Source organism: Strix uralensis, chromosome 3 (genome assembly GCF_047716275.1).
Source record: "Strix uralensis isolate ZFMK-TIS-50842 chromosome 3, bStrUra1, whole genome shotgun sequence".
Classification (NCBI taxonomy): Eukaryota; Metazoa; Chordata; class Aves; order Strigiformes; family Strigidae; genus Strix; species Strix uralensis.
In genome coordinates, this window is record NC_133974.1 from 131052805 (window position 1) to 131065869 (window position 13065).

Below are 13065 nucleotides of genomic sequence, written 5' to 3' on the forward strand. Positions count from 1 at the left end.
GAAGAAAATTTGCAATAAAATTTAAATGTTTAATTAAACTGCTGCTGTATTCATTCTTTTTACGTGGCTCCTAGGGAAGGGACTGCATTACTTTTACACATGCATAGCGCTGAGCACATTGATCAGTACAGGTGGATAAATAATAAATATAGCTCTACGTTTTTGATGTCAAGGTTTTCTTCCAACAATGCTAAATATACCACAAGCAGTTGTCTACAACGGATCAGCTGTGGCGCTATTAATTCTTATTCTTCAGTAAATGAAAATATAAATAAACAAAGCAAAGATGCTCTTTCAAACCGATTAACAACCAACTTCAGAAAGTTGGTGGCATGTTTCTCGGTGTTCTGCCTCCCTTTCTCCACTAGATGGTAGTCCCACTCCTGGTAACACAAGCCAACCCACAACTGCTGGAACCGACCCATCACCATAAAACATATCTACACCCTTACTTCATCCATCGACGACTTTTTACAGTCATCATCATAGTCATCATCATCATCGCTCTCAATCTCTGCTTCTCCTGAAAAGTTTTAAGCAGAAGATAATTACTGGCTGAAGCAATAGTTATAATTACCAGCGATAAATTCAAGAAAGGTGTGCAAGTAGCACTGCTTGAAGGACACTAAATTATACACGTGCTTTTTGTCACAGCACAAATCAAATACACTGCCTCGAGGGATTCATCCATCTTCAGCATTGATAAGTTCTTATTGCTCAACCAAACAACAACTGCCTTTGCAGCTGCTGGATGCTCAGTGTTTGGAAATCATGGGCTAGGTATCAGCACTGAGAAGAGAACATTGTGGTGTGCGTAGTGTGCACAGTGCGCAGGTATAGCATCACAAACTACTCTGAAGAGCTGTTCCCATGCTTGAGGCACGGCCCTGGGGTTTGGGAAGACATGAGTTGAAACTCCCTCAGGATCCCTGCAGGACCTTGGGTGAACGCCTCACCCCTGCCAGGAAGCGCACACCACGGTGGCGAAGGAATCACCCCTGAAAATTGAGGAGATCCTCACACGCGGTGGTATCAAGGGCTGTTCAGCAAAATCCATCTGTTCTGAACGTATCGCAGTACGCGTACTGAGGTAGCGCAGCTGGGAGGATCTGGCACAGGAGCCTAACTGCAATAGCTGGACATCAATTCCCTTCACAGCTTGCTTTGGTGTGCCTCACTGTTGGGACTCCGGTGGCATAGCTCAGATGCACCGGGTGAGGGCAGTGCAAATCAAATAATGTGAAGATGCGTAAGGCTCATCCTTTCCCTGAAAACACACTGATGGAGTAAATGGGACCACATAAAACACATCTAGTGCCTTGCTCCCAATTGCGGTGTACTCATCGAATTCCTACGGGCAAGACACAGATTCTTTATTGTTAATTAACAAATGCCTCCCCTCGCCTCCAAAATATTTTGATTTGGTTGCACCAGAAATTAAACCATTAAGGAATATCAGGCTTATCTTTCTCTTTAGTGGGTCTGGCTGCCATGAACTATACACTGTGCATCTTAAGAAGACTCTGGAAAAGAAGGTTTAACTTATACTTATATATGACTTATACTGATAGCAGTCACCTATCCACACCTGTAAGACTAGCAACTCTCCCCAAAGATTTTATTCCACAGACCTTTCAGCTTTCTTCAGCAGCGGCAATTTTATTTTGGCAGCACAAAAATCTAACCACCGTGCAGCATTTCCAAACTCTCCAGAGAACGGTAATTCAGTCTCAGTTCCTCCTGTCAATTTAGGGTCTAATCCAAAGTCCACTGAGTCAATAAAGAAACTCCTCTTTGTTCCAGCAGGACTTGAATCATGCCCAGTGGGCCCCTTCTGAACATGGAGAGCACATATGATTTAAATAATGAGTGCTCCTTTCACAACCAAATGATGACTACCCAGGCTGCGTTTCCTTCCAGATGCAGATGTTGAAATGTCAGGCTTTTATTCACGAACACATTTCTTCCTGAACGCTTCACTGAAGAAAGTAACGTGATTGCTCAACAGGCTCAAGGGATGGCTCAGGGAACCTCAACACACTGCAAAGAGCCAGCCACGCTCTCACAGGATTCGCAGTGACAGTCTTTGGATGGGAAGCTCTCAATTGGTTTAACCAGATTGGCAAAACAGCACAGCCCACAAAACGGGGGACATGGGCAGATTTCAGCCAACTTGCACAGCTGAGATACCAGGTAGATGATAGCTTGTTCTTGCTAGAAGTGTCCAGGGAGGAAAGTATGCAACACATTATTCATTTATTTTAAAATATTTAACAGGAAGACTCCCAAGGAGATCAGATCTCATTTTCAAGTTCTGCATCAGACAGCAAAACCAGGACAAATAATACACAGGATTGCAAACACAGAATAAAAATTAGCAAGTGTTTTAAAAAGTATGACTACATCTGCATTGCCTTTCACCCAGCAGGATGGTCCTATGCTCACACCCCACCTTCTTTTCCTGTTATGCTGCTGGGACATAAGCAGAGGAAGACTTGGCCAGACTGAGGAGATGTCTGTGCTGTGGACACCTTCATGCTCACCTCCGCACAGTGGTGGTGGGATCAGCCCCAACCCTTCCCAGGAGGGCACAGGCCCTGTGTATCATAATGCACGTGGGCTGGCATCTGCAGCTCTGCTGCAGGTCAAGTCCAGTGTAGATGTGTGAGTTTGTCTAAGGGACGACTAGCTATAATGGCATCATAATTATTTGCACTTAGATGGGACTACAAACCCAGCTCAGGACAGGACCTCTGCATGCTATGTGGCACACAAATACAGTGAAACTAGAGCACGCTGCTCCAAGGTCTTGCCCTCCAAGTACAAGAGTCTGCCCATGGACAGAGGCAGACAGAAGAATATCAAGAAATAAAAAGATGTTGCTCTCTACCAAAATAGGTAAGTTATAATGCAGATACTGTCAACTGCTCGTAGGCAGAAGAGCACAGGAAATTCCTCAGTGGAGTAATGGGGCAGTTTCAAGGATGTTTTCAAGGAGCTGCCCCCAGTAAGCGGGGCAGAATGGGGAAGGCATAAAAGTGCTCAGTGGGCAAGGTAACAAGTGGACAAAGGAGGCTGAATCCCAACTGATGGGTAGAGGGCTTCAACACCTTAATACTGAATGGAAGATGGTTAGGAGAGGAGAGCTGGGAATGACAAGCCATATCCCTATTACCAAGGGCTGAGAAAGCAGAGTGCTAAATATTACCCATTCTCACCATGCCTCAGCAGCGTGACAGATACTGAGAGCCTAATAAAACGAAAGGTTATACATTGCTTGAAATTCAGAGAAATTTTGTAATCTGCTTTCTCAGACCCCTTTAAAATAACAGCCAGAACAGGTTATGAAGGTGGTACTTGCTGGTGCAGCTTGTTAGCTCTATAACGTTTAGGCAGCCACCAGCATCTTGGGGGTTGAAATCACCTTTTGTTTTATGCACAGGCTGTACGTCAGCACTTGCTGAATTTTAAAAAGGAAAAAATGAACATTATTCAGTTTGCTAAAACATTTTACTTTGTAGCAGGGGGCCATGGCCTTAGCTGGCATGCAGCAGCAATGTACCAATGCATTTACATACACTGAGCCTAAAACTTTTTATCCAGTTTTCTATTTAGTCATCATGAAATGATGGAGCCAATTCTACCCTCTCTGTCTCTCTGTCTTCCTGTGACTCTTTCTTTGCAGCACCCACCACTCTGACAAAAATGTTATCCTATCAATGAAAAATTAACGATTTGCCTGAAAATTTTAATACTGTTCAATTAGCAGGTTTTGGCTACTTTCAGTATAGGTCTGCTTTCGGTAAAACGTATGTACCTGTAGGACTGCCACTGTTCTTTCTGCAGTGTAATCTAACTTGTTTGAAAATCTTGCTTATTTACTTCCATTCATTGTGCTAAAACAGCCAGGTCTAAGATGCTTGTTTACCAAAATTACAATCTATTTCACAAGTGTTATCTCAGAAATTCTTTTTCTGCTTTGCCAGCTTTGCTGTACCTTTAGGGAAAGCTTTTTCCACTGACAGATATTATTCCCTACTGAAGTTACTTTTTACATCAATTTCATGAACATCTTGCAGGCCTTTCTGCAAAGTTCGTTTCAGAATTGTTTTTTTAATTATTGCTACTGTATCACCACCAGCTAGCTTTTATATGGTATGTTTTATAAACATATCAAAAGCGTGGTTTAATTTGGGTTTAAATCTGACCTCAAACAGTGTAAGACACAGTGAAGCTTGCTATCAACTGAAGTACGCATCTCCATATTTTTTGCACTGCTGTGAAAAAACTAATTTAAAATCTCAAGAAGGCTAAATCAGCACAACTTTCTCCTGGAGATCAGCAGTAATTCTGACAGGAACTATACAATGTGATAGAGTTATTTGAATAATATGCCCAACTTGCTAAATGTAAAGGTTATATTAAGGTTGGAGTATCGAAACACTTCATGTTAAGAAATGTTAAGAATTAGGCTTCCTTTAGTGAGTCTAACTGCATTACTCTTCTCATGCTCCAGAAAGAAATTGGTACTGGGTATAGAGGAGTATAATGGCTGCAGTGTTCCAGCATTACATGTTGTCAGTAGTGAGATGCACATAAGGACTGAGGTAGTGAAAAGAAGAGTGTCATGGTGACTGTTGAGCACTAGCCCATGGAACCATGCTCTTCACTGGGTCTTGGCACAGTGGTCTTATAAAATGGTGAATAATTTTTTTTTTAATGTTCACAGACAGCAATCTGGCCTCTGATTTACAAAAATGCTGCATACTTAGAGCTGTAAGCTGTAGCTGAAATCTCTGGAGCTGTGCTCTGAGTATTTAAAATTTCAAAGTATTCTTGAAAACTCAGATCCTGGATGTTCGTTGTCAGTCGGCCCTAAACTGTTCTCAAACTCTCTCAGACTTGGCTCTCCTTAGATAAAATTGGCTTAATATTACTTCACTTCCCACAGGTATTGTTCAGATAAATTCACTGCTGTTTGTCAAGGGCTCATATGCAGCCTGGATACTCCCACAGAAATTCACTGCAAGATGAGGATGCTACATCTAGGATCAAGTATTAAATGACAGAGAGAAAAAATATTGACTAACTGCATTCTCCAAAAGAGACATAGGTCCTAGAGGAGAAACAAGGATTACAAATAATTTATTTTAGCAGTCACAGATGAACCAAGTGACCACATCAATTTTGCAATCTCAGTTCTAGCATTTTCTAATTTGTAAGTGTTCATCTTCACAACCTACAGTTAACAGAGGTTGTTATATAGGTAATATAGACACCACATTCACAGTTAATTTGTAAAATTACACACCCTATTATGGGACTGACGCCCCTGCCTTGCATCAACATCTAGATTCACAGCCCAGATCTTTTCCTATAAAAGCTCAGAGAGAGGCTCCTGAAAGACAAAGCTGTCACCCTCTATGAGTATCAGGCACTCAGAAAGTAAAAGACATCCACTTTGCCACTAGGTTCTCACTATGTGCTGGTAACAAAAATGTAGAGTTAGGAACTCAGGGTTGATTTCAAGTGTTGGAAAGGAGTCAGTTGGCAAACATACACTTATTTTTCTGTTGCTTGGGATTTGTCTAAAGCAAATCAAGACAACAGTATTAAATCACTCCTGACACCAGGATGAATCTTCCTTTGAAATCCAAGCGTACTCCAATGCATGTCCTTTTCAAAGTTTCTTAACACAATAGTCGAAAACTCTTTCTTTGCTTTTAATAGGATAAACAATGCTATCCACAAATACAGCAGAATTATCTTTTTTTTTTTTTTTTAAATTCAGCTTGAGGCAAACTGCCAGCATGAAAATTTTCAGCTCACTTAATCAGAGTTCAGAAAAAATTACAATGGAAAAAAGTTTTTTAATGGCAAATGGTAATGAACTTGTATTCCAGTAGAGCTTTCCATTTGCTCTATAAGTATTCTACTATGGGGGCATAAACATCTCCGCTTTTAGCAATCCAAAATGTCAGTCTTTAATAGGATGAAGAAATTCGAGTGCAGGGAACAGACACTGGGCTGGGAATCAGGATACACAGATTTTGTTGTTTGTCCTGCTGTTAATCTGCTCCTGTGGTTTAGAGCAAATCCTCACGTTATTTTTTTCTCTCCACTTCTCTTTGTCTAGGTTTTAAGCTCTTCTGAACAAAGACCATCTCTTACTAATTTTTGCATACCAACACTCCCAATGGTCTCCTGCAGATCCCATAGGCATTACCAGAATATATGCGCTAAATTACAGTAACTTTTCTATTTTGTTTCTGATTTTAAAAATTCTGCTTAATAATGAACAAGTTAAATGTAATACACTGCTTTCCACTGGCTACATTCCCTATAATTCCTGATGGTAACAAATATCTATTTGCAGTATTATTTTTGCCTGTTTCCATCTCTGGAACATCTTACAGCACTTTGCATAGAGGTTTGTGACATTTTTCCCAACTAATGCAAGCCAACAGCAGGTTGAGCCTTGCCTGCCTGAGGAACAGATCTCTCATTCACAGTTACCCTAAATCTTAAGACACTGCAGAACCACCGCAGTTCTCCTGTGCAGTGGGTTAAATCTGAAAGGGCACCAAATGGTAGGCACATCTTAGAGGCAATGGAAAAAAGAAAACATTTATATCTGGTTTCGGGCTTGGGCACACAGAAAAGACACCCAAGGGTGGAGGAGTTGGCAGCTAAGCAGTGCAGATAACCTAAGCAGTGCAGATAAATGTTAGTACACATCGCTGAGCTTCAGGTCACTCTGTAAGTGATTCCTCAGCCACAAGCCTTCACAGACTCCTGGAGGAATGACACTGAGCGTTGTTTCCTACTGAGTAAGGCCCACACTGGTGTACCTTTACTTTGCTAGAGCAATGTAAATGGATTAAATTATAGCTGCAATTAAGCATTTGTGGTTTAGGGAAAAATATATTTGTAGATTCAATTCATACCTGCTCCGGGGGAGGAAGGTTCAAACATACTAGACGTATCACTGCATGTGTTGGAAGCTTGCTCTGACAGCTTCTTTTTTGCACTTCCATCTGCTGACTTATGCGACTTCTTTTTATTCTTCACCAGAATTTTGTACATTAAATCCATAGGGCTTGGAAGAGGAACCCCAGGTTCAAGCTTGCAGAAAAAGGAAGAGAAATTTGTTACAACAAGAAAAGAAATGAGCTTATGGCAATTTCTTGGGGCTCACATGGTGCAAGATAGTTTTGTAACCTCTATAAGCCCTGTTAAAATGAAATGTATTTTGCACGAGGTAATCTCAACATTAAATGAAACAGGGCTACTGAGGGCACTTAAGAAGAAAAGAAAAATGCTTTATGAAATGTCTACAGTAATAACTGAAGTAAGTATTAGTTCAAATATGAAAGCCTACATTATAAAATGGCAGCTATGAGAATCAATTGCATTTAGAAGATTACAATTCACTGTATCAAAACAATCTCTGCATCAGAAATTATATGCCTAAGTCACCAACAGCTCACATTGTTTAACCCCCTCCTTTAGACTCTGTTTTGAAAGGCTGGATATGAAGAATGACACGGGACTGAAACACTTAAATAAAAATTCACACAGATATTTGGGATCTGATAAACACCAAACCACATTACCGGGTATTTTTCCAATGGATCCATAAGCAATGCATCTCCAAATATTAATCTGCAGTACTCTGCCATTTTTGCCTGTTGTTTAGGGCTAAAGGGGAGAAAAGAAAGAAATAAATGAGTCCTACTAATGCTACAGAGCGAAAGCAGCAGTAATGGACTATCTAATATCCCTAAACTAGATATAATTTCCTGAGCTAATTGCTATGAATTTTTCAGAGAGACCTAGCAATTACTCCGATTCCTCTGATAGAGCTTATCAAAAGTATCATACATGAAGTAAAGGCACCAGTCAATTGAATAATAGTGAAACTGAACTTTTAACACTGAGATATATTTTCCCATGCACTTAGCAGAAAATAAAAAAACGAGGCTGTCAGTTGCTACCTTTAGGGAAATAAGTGTACATAAATTTGCTTCTTTCAGGCAACATTTTTATTCAAAGTTTAAATGTTTTCCTCCTTACGTTACTTTATACACAGGCCTGGCATTCTTCTCACACACACACACCTCCCAACCCCATTTGGATTTCCTTCTCTTTCTGACATACTTGACCTAAGGCATAAAACCCAAAACAATTACAGAGAAAGCAGTCTCCTGCGCAGGTGTCTCTGTTAAATTTCCCAAGCCAAGGGTACCTGTCACCTCCCTCAGCACATCTATAAGGCACAGCCATAGAGAAGAAGGGGCAGAAGACATTACTTGGGTTTCAAAACCAGCAAAGCTGCATCAGCTATAGGCACTGTCAGATTTCACTGCCCGGAGCTGCAGCTGCATCTCTGCTCTGCACTCTACAACGAAGCACTGACCCAGCCGCAGACCTCCTGGGCTGGGTTTGCACCAAAAGCTTGCACTGCTCTCACCAGCTCGCTCAGAAGTTCTTCCCCTGACATATCCTCACTGGCAGAAGTCACTGCATGGATGTAATTGTGCTACTGCTACGATGTATTATGCCAGTTTGGAGAATTGCTGTAGTAAGTGCTGGTGTAACTACATTTTATATGCATATAATTACATACTGCACACACGTTATGTGTTTGTAACTGGGACCAATGTATCCAGACAGCCTTGTTAGTGGGGATCTGGATGTAATAGCAAGCTGCTAGGTGGAGCTGCTCAATGATCATTTTAGCTTGCTTGGCTATGTGGTCAGATTTTTCAAAATTTTAAAATTTTATTTAAAATCAGACAGAGTGTCAAATTTTACCATAGTAAATTACTTCAGCGGTTTTCCTGACATCCTCTAGAAATAAACTGAACCTCAGTAAACTCTACTTATAATCAATTTACCCAAAGGGCAACCAAAGAATGAAATAATTCCTGCATATCAGTGATGGGGTCTTAAGATAGCTTATACTGCTCAGAAATATTACTCAAATCATCTTAAAACGCAGCTCAGTGCTATGGTTACTCTCTTACTAATTTTAGTCAACTGTGTATTTTTGTTATATGTGCCTGTTTAAAATCTGTAACGACTGGGCTTACGTATCTTTAAAAGTTTCCTTTTTTGATACTCTGTTGAGAAGTCTCGATTAAAGGACAGGCTTATAGTGCTTAATATAACTTCCTCAACTACTGTTAATCATGATCTGCATATCATGGAAGATACACGAATGGCATAAGTGGTTTTGTTACCATGGAGCTATTTTTCATGACAAAATAGAGCTGGTTGTATAGGAAAAAGGAGTGCTCATTTTTCTCTTGCAAACTAAGAGTACAACCACCGCTCTGTCTAGTTTGTCATTAGCTACCAACTGAGCACCTGGCACTGCAGCTCTTCCTGGGGTCAGCAAGGCCAAACCAGAGCTGAGATAAAGGCTGGGTGGCATTTGAATCAAAAAATATAATTTCCCCAAGATCAGCATTCTGGATGTCCCTTGAAGCAGATACAGGGTGATCCGGTCATCAGCTCAGTCACTGACAAAATATATTGTGAGGAGGCTTTAAATTATTCCACAAAGCTATGCAAGCGCTGCATGCAGTTTAAATCACTGCAGCATTTCATTAATGCTTTCTTTTGCGTGCAGCCAATTCTGCAAAAAAGCTAAAAGCCACTTCTAGCTGAGGATGGAGATTTCAGATGAAGACAAACAAGGCAGTGGAACTAAGAACCCGCAAGGCAGAAGGTGATGGGAAGAACAGATCAGGCTACGACAGTGCGTTAGCTGTTTCTAACCACCAGCTACCAAGGAAAATAAAGGCCCCTCACTCTAGTAAGCAGGCAGACTGGGTATTTGCTATAGGTCTAGGGGTCATTATACTGAATTTTATATCAGTCTGCTCCATCAGTGTATATTTTGAATTGACCCATGCTCTTAGAACCCAGAAAGTTCAAAGGACACCTCCTTGAATCAAAAAAGCACAATTATTGAGATCGTAGTAATTAGATGTGACATCAGCATTTTCAAACGGACACATCAACTCCAAAAGGAACTCTTGATAGGAATCCAAAAAAACCCCACAAGAGTTAAATCTAATAAATCTCAAACTATCACCACAGCTAGAACAAATTATTCTGATCTTCTGTGTTTAATTACATGTTTACCTCAAAGGGAGTGCAGTGAGAACTTCCATTTTTGCAAAAGAGAAAAATGTAATGCAACATTATTTTGGTTTAGCATATAAATTCTGATGTCACTGGATCCCGGAGGCAGAAAGAAGGAAAAGGACAATTATGTGAAAAACTAACGGTTTTTAATACTATAAAAAAAAATAAATCTTGCAGTAGTAGACAAGGCCAAAGTAGGAAAATCTTGACATTACAAAATTGCTTGTCTTTGTGAAATGGACTATATGCACACATATTTTAAAAAGTTCCTAAGAGGGAATAAAAAATATTTAGGAGTACCAGCATTTACCCGAGTGGTATCTTTTGTGTGTTTTCTCTCTCTCAAATATATATATAAAAATATATTGTTTCAAGAATAGATCATTAGCAATAGTATAAATCATTAGCAATATTACTATTACAGTATTTTAAAAGCTGGAGTAGCAGTTCCTTTTTATTTTCTCTTCTTTCAAAAGTATGAACCAGAGCAACAGATTGAAATACCAACTTTTCCACATCAACCTGTTTCCCCATTTGTGCTATGGAACAAAAAGGCAGGTATTTCCTGGTCCACATCTACTGTTATTGGAAATTCTCTCAGCATTCATGTATTGTAATGAAAATTGATTGCCTGAAAAGAGCTGACTTTATCTGCCTTATGATTTTCGCTGTGCAGACATGGACGGGTAGCACATAGACTAATTATATATGCCCCCAAAATGTGCCAGGGCAAGGGAAGATAAAGCCGGAACATGACACCTGGAGATATGGAAATATAAAGAATATTAAGAAATGTTTTCATTACTATAACTGTATTGCTTGTACTTTGTTTTACTGTGTTTGTACTATGCCTGTTACGAAGGTCAATCACACAGGCTCTACCACTCCTAACATTATATTATCACTTCTGCAGAGATATTTCTTCTGTGTAAGACAAAGACACAGATGCTTCCCAGAAGAGTCTAAAATAATTTAAAGCGTACGAAGAAAAAGTGAAAAAAATCCTGTTAATATTTGAAATAACAATTCCAGCAAGAAACCAGCAATATGAATAACTGTAATTAAATTTAATCTTGGAAGCAATCTTATATGGATACTGCTCAAGGATCACTTAACCTTTTTGCTATGTCATCAGTGCATTTCTAATTAGAGTGTCTGCTTTCAGATTTGCAGATTGCTTATCTTCTTGCAAGCCCAATTTCAAACGTCAAGGTCTTCTTGAGGTCTTTTCAACTTTTTGAGGGCACTTTTCTATTTTTCGATAGAACCACATCTTTTCTTAGTACTGTCTTTTTTCAGTGTGCATGTTTTGACTTCAGTATAAATGATGGTATATGTAATATTTTATATATTCTAAAAATCTATATGCTCACCTCTTTTTCTAGACTTTTTATTGTATAAAAACAGGCAAGAAGAAATATACTACACAGTGGAGTTAAAGGAAATTAGAATTCTTCACATGGTATAAAGGTATTAGAGAGGAGTCCAAAGCATTGAAAAAAGGCAAACCAAGATGATTAACATGATGTGCTAACACGTGATTTGTTTCCTAGGTGGACAAAAAGTGTTAAAAGTATTCTCATGAACATAAACCAGAAGGAAGAAAAATTTTAAGTCCAGTGGTGATTAAGGCTGTCACATCTATGGTGGTGATGTAAAACTTATTTACTAGTCTGTTTAAAAGCCAGGAATACAGAAGACAGGCTAAAACTGTATTTCTGTTTAAGCCAATGCGAAAATTTCCACTGATTTGTATGGGACCAGCATTTCATACATGAATACTGACTCTTGTAACTTGAAAATCGGAAGAAAAATTTGGTCACCCAAAAGCAGGAATTGATGTTATAGGATTTGTTTGACAGCAGTTCGATAAAAACACATAGCATTTTTTGTTAATACTCAGGGCAACGTCCATCTTTTAAGATCTAGGAGAAAAACAACATTCCAAGTAAATGAAAAGACAAAAGGAGGATTCCATGAAATTAGGTGAAGGTTTCAGTGAGTGGCATGACTAATTGCAGATTTCTCTAGCAACTAGTGAAGAAATGAAGAGATAATTGTAGCAGTTGGTAAAATAACTAGAAATTATTTTCAGCCAAAGCAAAATCAGAAATCATACACATTAAGTCTGATGATTTGCTGCAGCAAAAAATAATAAATAGCAATAAAGCCTCAGAAAGAGAAAATACTTGATATCGGTTTCTCAGACTTGCTTTGCTAAAAGTCTATGTCATAGCAATGCATGGAAAAGGACATAAAATAATACACTTAGGGATAACTCTTTATTCCATGACAGGAGTTTTCTGAAGAGAAAGGTCCAATGGTTTCTGTGGGGCAAATTCTAAAGGTTGCAGTAATGCAGCAGTGACTCTGTTTCCTTTTTGACATGTTCCTGCAGTATCACTCCACCTTTAATTTTGACACTGTTTCATTTTATAGTTTTAAAGCCACTTTTGTACGTAACTTACATCTGACAGGAGTTTATATTATACAATTATTTACTTCTTTACTTTCCTAAAATAGAACAGATGACCCTCGACTAGCTGAAGATTTAAGTCTTAATGACTTTAAAGGAAGAAAAATGTAACCCTTCTGGTTAAAACAAATTCGATGTTGCTTTTTCTCTGCCTCATAGTAACACAGGGAATGTATATTTTAACAAATACAGAAGAATGAATACAAAATATAATACACTGAAGAATGATGGTTGAGAACTTTAGACCAGAGGTTGCATTTGGAAGCAATGAGAAAAGCACTGTGAGTTAAAACCTACAGCAGTAAGTGAGCATAAGCAATTCCAAAGTGATGTAACTTACGCCAAAAAGAAAGGAGTGAGGGGACTGATTAGAGAAAGAAATTAAATACAGGATCTGTGTGGTCTTTCAGAGGAAGACAGAACCAACAAAG

At 39.2% G+C, this 13065-nt stretch overlaps 1 protein-coding gene across 4 annotated transcripts in view; it reads right to left on the reverse strand.

The window, feature by feature from the left end:
* The window catches only part of PLCB1 (phospholipase C beta 1), a 406093-nt gene that overhangs the window by 94165 nt on the left and 298863 nt on the right, over nucleotides 1-13065 (reverse strand). For all 4 annotated transcript variants that reach the window (XM_074864428.1, XM_074864427.1, XM_074864429.1 and 1 more), the window contains exons 13-15: nucleotides 7617-7701; nucleotides 6948-7125; nucleotides 453-523 (exon numbers count right to left, since the gene is read on the reverse strand). In XM_074864428.1, the coding sequence (XP_074720529.1) occupies nucleotides 453-523; nucleotides 6948-7125; nucleotides 7617-7701 (334 nt within the window). The remainder of the gene's footprint in view (nucleotides 1-452; nucleotides 524-6947; nucleotides 7126-7616; nucleotides 7702-13065) is intronic.